At 38.3% G+C, this 8,657-nt stretch overlaps 1 protein-coding gene across 1 annotated transcript in view; it reads right to left on the reverse strand.

The window, feature by feature from the left end:
* The window catches only part of TTC28 (tetratricopeptide repeat domain 28), a 622,170-nt gene that overhangs the window by 612,653 nt on the left and 860 nt on the right, over positions 1-8,657 (reverse strand). Inside the window, exon 4 of the mRNA XM_029921603.1 lies at positions 8,593-8,654. Within this exon, the coding sequence (XP_029777463.1) occupies positions 8,593-8,654 (62 nt within the window). The remainder of the gene's footprint in view (positions 1-8,592; positions 8,655-8,657) is intronic.

The following is an 8,657-nucleotide window of genomic DNA, read 5'->3' on the forward strand; positions in this document are numbered from 1 at the left end:
CAGCACAGAGCTCAATGCAGGACTCAAACCCATGAGCCGTGAGATCATGACCTGAGCTAAAGTCAGATGCTTAACCCATTGAGCCACCCAGGTGCCCCAAACACCTGCTATTTCTTGGCAACTGTGCACTTTATCCACAAAATAGTACCACAGCCTCATTAAAATCATCATTTGTCAACCAGAATCTCAACAAGTCACATGTCGATTGCTGCAACTTATCTTTTCCCTATTAATCATTTAAAATGATGCATGTTAGGGGTGCCTGGCTAGCTCATTAGAGCATGCGACTCTTGATCTCAGGATCGTGAGTTTAAGCCCCACACGGGGCATAGAGCTTACTTAATTAAAAAAAAAAATACCCCACTAAAATAATGCATGTTCTTCAGACTGAAATATCCTCCCTTAGAGGTAATATAGCCACAAGATGAAAAATAAGTCAATTAGAGCCATGCTATCACATCTATTTCCCTTCTCCTTTTTCTGTTCTACTCTCTAGTTACTGTTACTGCCTTATCAATCTCCAAATACCACTTCTGATCTCTAGTAAAAGGGACCAGCTAAAGAATAAAGGACACTACAGTAAAACCTTGTACTGCAAGCATAATTCATTCCAGAAACATGCTTGTAATCCAAAGCACTTGTATATCAAAGGAAATTTCCCCATAAGAAATGATGGAAACTCAGATGATTTGTTCCACAACCCAAAAATATTCATATAAAAATGATTACACTACTGTAACATAATACAAAGTATTTAAAAAATACAAAATATAAAGAAAAATAAATCAACCTGCACTTACCTTTGAAAACCTTCGTGGCTGGTATGAGGGAGACAAGAAAGACGAGGGTTATTGTGTAGGACAACTTCCACTATCATTAACGGATGCTGACTACAGAACAGTATCAATAAACTCTTGTCATGCACTGTATTTAACAGAACTGGCAATAAGGCAGCAGAGGAAAGGGTCTATATCTGCAGGCAGCCTGACCTAGAATGAAACAAAGCATTCCTAAGCTTATTGTTGTGTGAAAAAGCAAAGGATTGTCCATAGGTGCTCTGAAGTGACAAAAAATACACTAGTGCCAGCTCTGGGCACCTTCCAACGTTCTGAAAAATCATAATTTCTGCCAAACACCACGGCCTGAGACTCAGCATCTGAGCATGGGAGACAATCACCCACAATCCCACAGCAAGATGATCACAATCCCTGGTTCAGTTGTGATAATGTGACATTTAGCATCACGTACTATTCGTACTGCAAGACATCCCTGGTTTATGAAGTTAAAACATTTTAGAAATGTTTGCTCATCTTGTGCAACACCTGCAGAACAAGTTACTCACAATCCAGGAATTTACTGTACTACCACTGCTTACCCGTTCTCAATAGCATGAAAATACTAATGATAAAACAAGCCTTATATTAAGTAGACATTATCAATGTATAATCCAGCCAAAAGATTTAACTTGTATCCATGAAGTATTTGAATATAGCTCCTAGTTTGTAGTAACCAGAGGAACAAGATAAATGACACCACATGTAAGCCACCAGAAAAATACAGAAAATAGGACATTCTTCAGGACAACTGTTTTGGTCTCTTTGATGAGTCAGTGTCATGAAAAAAGGGACCATATGAAATTAAGAGAGACTCAAGTGACAATAATTAAGACATGATCCTGGATTAGATACTGATTTTGACACAACATCTTTCAAGAATATTTTGGGACAAATTGGGGAAACAATAATAATATTGTGAAAGCACTTAGTAAGAGGAAACTACTTAAATGGAAAGTGGGGGATGGATCATTAACTGAAGAAAAAAACGTTTCAAAAACAGTATCTATATATGTTAATCACACAAACCTGCAATGCCACTCTTAAATACTTACTATTTATATATACATAAAACACACAAAGACTTGTATGTGACTGCTCATAGTAGTTCTATTCACAATCATCAAAAACTGGAAACACAATGTCCATCAACTGGTGAACGGATAACAAATTGCAGGACACCTTTTTATGTGGAGTAATATCAGTAATAATAAGTAACAGTCTTCTATTACTTCTACTGAGGTGGTGACTTCACAACTGTATGTATTTGTCAGAATTCACATAACTAGAACAGAAAAGTATGGGCAAGGTCTAATTTCTAGTCACAATTTCTATATTGCCTTGGACCTCTGAGGACTAGATCTTAGCAAAATGAAAGGGTTTGCTAACTTTGGCTCAGTGGTGTTAAAATTCAACATATCTGGGATATACAAACTCAAGTCATTTGCAAATTGATCATAAATGTCCCTCAATATCCTCTCAGTGGAGGTGTAATTCCTACATTATTCTCATTGTTACTGTTTTGATTTAAAAATGAAGAATGATTCTTGGGGGGAAAAATTCACACAAATATACACTTAAAATTAATAAATTTTATTATATTCAAACTATACCTAAATAAAGCCAATTTTTAAGTTTATTTAAATGTTTAAATTTAAATTTAATTTTTTAATTTATTTAAATTTTTAAGTTTATTTATTTGAGAGAGAGAGAGAGAGAGAGAGTGTGTGTGTGTGTGTGTGTGGGTGTAAGTAGGGGACGGGCAGAGAAGGAGAGACAAAATCCCAAACAGGTTCGATGCTGTCAATGTGCAGCCCATGGCAGGGCTCGATCCCATGAACAATGAGATCATGAACTCAGCCAAAATCAAGAGTCAGATGCTTACCTGACTGAGCCACCCATAGGCCCCACAATGCTTTCAAAACATTTTCTGTATTTTTATCTTGTCTTAGTTGAATACCTATATACATTTGTGTATATGTATGTAAATATTGGTGGATAGAAAGATGCGCAAAAAAAGTTGAGAAATACATGTATTTAGGTATCAATAGTAGTAATCCACATATCGGTAATGTTATAGCTTTTTTGGGCTTATCTTTTAAATTGCTTTAAATTGTTTTTTTAATTTTATGGAATTTATGTACAACTCTCATAATAATAAAAGGAGTTTTTTAAACAAAGATCAATTTTGATTTAAAATTTTCTCATAGACATGTCCATGAGTTATCAATCTGTGGGTTTTTGGGTTATAAATTTAATTATAGCTGTGAATTTGGAGGTAAGTTTTTATTGTGAAAATAATATTTACAAGGTAAACAATTATTTTCTTTAGAGCATAGTGAATACACTTTCAATGAATAGGATATGTTCCAGCATCGTATTTGGATTGTACTGTGTCTCTGGTTTCTTCCCAAACAGCAATCTACTCTGTCTACTAAAAAAAACACCAAAATAAGAGTAATATTACATTTAAACATCAGGTTTAGCTCTAAGAGAGTTTTGTTTTGTTATTTTCAAATATTTACTTATCTTTGAAAGAGAGAGAGAAACAGCCAGCACGAGGGAGGGAGGAGCAGAGACAGAGAAGAGAGAGAATTCCAAGCAGGGTCTGTGCTGTCAGCACAGAGCCAGAGCCAGATGTGGGGCTTGAACTCATGAAACTGTGAGATCACAACCTGAACCAAGATCACAAGTTGGGACCCTTAACCTACTGAACCACCCAGGTGCCCCAGCTCTAACAGGGTTTTTTTTTTTTAAATAGCAATCACTTGGGGCGCCTGGGTGGCTCAGTTGGTTGAGCCTCCGGCTTTGGCCTAGGTCAGATTTCACGTTCGTGGGTTCGAGCCCCGCGTCGGGCTCCATGCTGACAGCTAGCTCAGAGCCTGGAGCCTGCTTCAGATTCTGTGTCTCCCTCTCTCTCTGCCCCTCCCCCTCTCATGTTCTGTCTCTCTCTGTATCAAAAATAAATAAAACATTAAAAAATTTTTTCTAAAAAAAATAATTTCTAAATAGCAATCACTCAAAATAAACAAGAATTTTAACCATCAAATTCAATGAAAAATATATTGTTTCTGCTTTTAGAAGAAATAGGTAATAAAAGAACAGCACATTAATAAGAACTATGGTGTAAAAAGAACAGATTTCAGTTAAATTTTTATTATTTTTAATAATACTTATAAAAAATGCATTCTCAAATACCCTATATAGTAGCATAGATTTAGAGAATTGCTTTTACAATACAATTGTGAGAGACACTTTATCTTTCACTATTCCTCAAACACTGACAGAGATGTCTTATATCACAGAGAAATAATGGGTACAGGAAGAGGTCTGAGGTTTTTGCCTGTGGCTTTTCTTTGTGGGTTTTTGGGTCTATGGGGGATTTTTTTTTTTTTTGGTCTATGGTTTTGGGTTTGTTTGGGGAGTTTTTTTGGTTTTGGTTGCTTTTTGTTTCTTGGCTTGCTTTCAAATGGAGTTACTTAACAGAAGAAGATAACAAATACCAAATTCCAGCCACATGTGAGGCATTGTTCTTAATACCTATCAACGTTTTCTTTAATTTAACACTTTTTTTTGGACGGATATTACTGCCCCATTATACAAATGAGAACACTGAAATGTTTAACAGATAAGAATTGTCAAAACACATACAACTGGTAAGTAGCAGAACCAAAACCTAGAAAATGTGAGCAGTCTACTACCAAATGATGAGATTAAACGATGTATCCAAAGCTCAACTCTATTTCTTCTATACAACAGCAATGAACCAGTGATAAGCAATGACAATATGAAATCTTAAAAACAGTTTCATGCATAATAGCATCAAATAAAATATTTAGGATTAAATTTTTGAAATAAGTTAAAGTCCTGGACCTGAAAGCTACAAAACACCACCGAAAGGACAAATTAAACACAATCTCTATAAAAGTCCAAGCTAGTTTTCTGGCAAAAATTAAAAAACTGATCCTAAATTCCCTAAGTAAGGGACCCAGAAGCCAAAAAGAACAAAGTTATAGGATTCACATTTAATTTCAAAACCTATTACAGAGCTTCTAAAATCAAATAGGATGGTACTGGCATAGGATAGACAATACAATAGAATTCAGAGTCCAAAAATAAAACCTAGCAGAGGCGCCTGGGTGGCTCAGTCAGCTAAGCATCAACTCTGGATTTCAGCTCAGGTCGTGATCTAAAGGTTTGTGAGATGGAGCCCCTTGCTGTTAGCAAAGAGCCTATTTTGGATATTCATATTCTCATTCTCTCTCTCTCTCTCTCACTCACTCTCTCTATCTATCTTCCTCTCCTCCACATGCTCATGCTCTCCCTCTCTCTCAAATAAACTTAAAAAAAATAAATAATAAAAATTAAACCTAACATATAATCAGCTGAGTTTCAGAAGGTTACAAAGACCATTCAATGGGCTTAAAAACGATCCTTTTAATATGTAGTCCTGGGACAACTGGATCGCCATATGCAAAAGAATGACTTTGGACCACTACCTTCCACCACACACAAAAATTAACTCAAAATGGATCAACAATCTAAATATAAGAGCTAAAAGCATAAAACTCTTAGAAGAAAGCACAGGGGTAAATCTTCATGACCTCAGATTTAGCAATGGATTCTTAGATATGACACCAAAAGTATGAGCAGCAAAAGAAAAAAATACATAAATTGGACTTTATCACAATTAAAACTTTTTTTTGCAATAAAGGACATTATCAAAAAAGTGAAAAGACCACCAACAAACGGGGGAAAGTATCTGAAAGTCATCTATCTGATTAGGACTTAGTATCCAGAATATTTAAAAACTCCTACAACTCAATACAAATGACCCAATTAAAAAATGGACGAAGGATAGTCATTTCTCCAAAGAAGATATACAAATGGCCAATAAGCTCACACACAAAATCCCCAACACCAGTAGTCATGGAGGGAACGTAAATCAAAATGGCAGTGAGATACCATTTTATTTCTACCAGGATGGCTGAAGTGAAAAAAAATAAAGAGAGAGATAATAACAAGTATTGGCAAGGATATAGTGAAATGAGCCCTCATACTTTGCTGGTGGGATTGTAAAACAATGTAGTGTCTTAGGCACAGTTTGTCAGCTCCTCAAAAGGTTAAAACACAGTTACCATATGATCCAGCAATTAGAATATGCCCAAGAGAAAATAAAACATATCCCTACTAAAACTTATAAATAAATGTTCAGAGCAGCATTATTCATAATAACCAAAAAATGGAAAAAAAAAACACAGGTCTTTGGATAAGCAAAATGTGATATATCCATTCAATGGAATACTCTCCAGTAATAAAGAGTGAAGTAGTTATACATGCTACAACATGGAGGAACCTCAAAAGGACAATGCCGAGTGGAAGAAGCCAGATTACTGTAAGATTACATCATATGTGATGTCCAGAAGAGCTCAATGCCAGCAGCTGGTTGAAAGGGGAATATGGAATGTTAATATGCACAGAATTTCTTTGAAGTACAATACAAGCAGCTAATGCTCTAAAAGCAGATAATGGTGATTTTGGGAATATAGTGAATATACTATAAACCATGAAATTGTACACTGAAAAGGTTGATTTTAGGGTAGGTGAATTATACCTCAACAATGTTGAGTTTGTTTTGTTTTTAAGACACCTAAAGAAAAGGCGATGAGGGGGGATGTGATGTACAGCATGGTGACTATGGTTAATAATACTGAATTGTATATTTGAAAGTTGCTAAAAGAGTAGATCTTAAGAGTCCTTGAGGTGCCTGGGTGGCTCAGTCGGTTAAGCGGCCGACTTTGGCTCAGGTCATGATCTCACAGTTTGCGAATTTGAACCTCACGTCAGGCTCTGTGCTGACAGCTCAGAGCCTGGGGCCTGCTTCGGATTCTGGGTCTCCCTCTCTCTCTCTGTCCCTCCCCTGCTCATGCTCCCTTTCAAAACTAAATAAAACATTTATAAAAAATTAAAAGTTCTCATCACAAGAAAAAAAAACCTGTAACTATGTATGGTGATGGATGTTAACTAGACTTATTGTGGTGATCATTTTGCAATATATACAAAAATTAAATCATTATGTTATACAGCTGAAACTAACATTATAAATCAACTGTATCTCAATAAAAAAATTTTTTTTACATCCTCGTAAACTACTAAAATGACACACAGAATAAAGAATCTAAATTTTCTATTTTTCTTCTTCAGATGCAATCTCAACTCCTGTCTTCCTATATATTCACATTGTTTCCAGTTAAAAAAAAAAGAGTGAAATGAAATCAATTACTGAAATTCAGGAGAAAAAAAAATCAGCCCCTGAAATATCAAATCACTTTCAAACAATTCTATTTTAGCATTAACTCTGAACTACACATAAATCTCAATTTCAAAATATTACATAAAAACTACAAATGCTCAGAAGTTCTAAGCAAACAGCCAACTTTTCTGAATAAACAGTAATCCAGATTTGCTTTGATAAAATGTAAATATTTACCTGCCTCAAAAGAACAAAAACCCTTTAAGCCTAGTGTTCCCAAATGATGGAGAGAAAGAAGCATGCATTTTTTATTCAGGTTTTGTTTTGTAATTAGTTTTAACGCAGCTAGGGTATGCAAAGTTGATGGTTTACACTAAGCAATGTATACTGTGATTCTGCCTACAACATAAACAGTCACAGAAGTTGGGTTCTGAGAAAAATTACATATTGCAGTAAATCTGACAGATATTAATCTCAAAAGCTCCTGAAAATGCCTCAAGAACTCCTATTTTGTAAACTCTCTAAGTTATTCAGTCTTCCTACAAGTACTGAATGACCATCTACCATGTGCCAAGCACTGCGCCGGTACCAGGATGCCATGGTGAACTATAAACAGAACAGATCCCTGATGGCTGGAAGCTTCTTCTGAAATAGTGCCTGTCGAATCCGCCTGATCCTAACAACTTGGGAGTTTGTTAAAAATTCAAAATCTGCTCCTCTGCCTTGGAGAGTCTGAGTCCATGGCCCTGGGAAGAGTTGTGACGCCAGAATTTTTACCAAGCTACAGATTTTTCCTACGCTGGGCGGTTTGGGAAGCCAAATCCTCAGGGCCATCCCATCCCGTCCCGTCCTCTGAGAGCCACACCTCCAAAGCCCATTTTGCTCAGCATCCTTCACCGCGACCGATATCCCCAAAGGCACCATGAAGCTGGGAAGGATGTCAAGCATTCCAAAATCACTCTGTGCTGAGCAACCGACGGACTTGGTTGCTTCCAGGGACGGACCGCTTACTCCCTGTGATTCCACCTGGGACTGTGGGCACCGAGTCTCCCAGGGCTGCACCGACACCTGTCTCCTAGCGGCTGTCATCTACCTCTCCCATGGGCCCTGGGCCAGGGCAGCCGCCGCCCTGCGGGAGCCAAGACAACAGCGGAGATGTGGTGCGCATTAGGCGCCAACTGTATACCGCCCCCCTTCCCGCCCCGCGCGCGCGTACACATACACACACACACACACACACACACACACACACACACACACACTCTCGCGCTCTCTCTCGCGCTCGCTCTCTCGCTCTCTCGCTCTCCCTCTCTCTCTTCAGAAAAAGAGCTGGGCAGGCGGCAGACCGAATCCCGCCGCAGAGCGACGCGAGGCGGGACAACTCGAACCGCACAGCGGGGCGGGTTCCGCCTGGCGGGCGCTCGTCAGTCGCCGAGGCCCGGCCCGGCTCGCACCGACGGAGTTTCACAAAGAAAGTCTCCCGGCCCGCGCCCCTCACGCACTCACCGGCGCCGGCGCCGGCGGCGACTCCGGCTCCCGCCGTCTACGGCCCCGTGCCGGGGTCGGCCCCG

Source organism: Suricata suricatta, chromosome 14 (assembly GCF_006229205.1).
Source record: "Suricata suricatta isolate VVHF042 chromosome 14, meerkat_22Aug2017_6uvM2_HiC, whole genome shotgun sequence".
Classification (NCBI taxonomy): Eukaryota; Metazoa; Chordata; class Mammalia; order Carnivora; family Herpestidae; genus Suricata; species Suricata suricatta.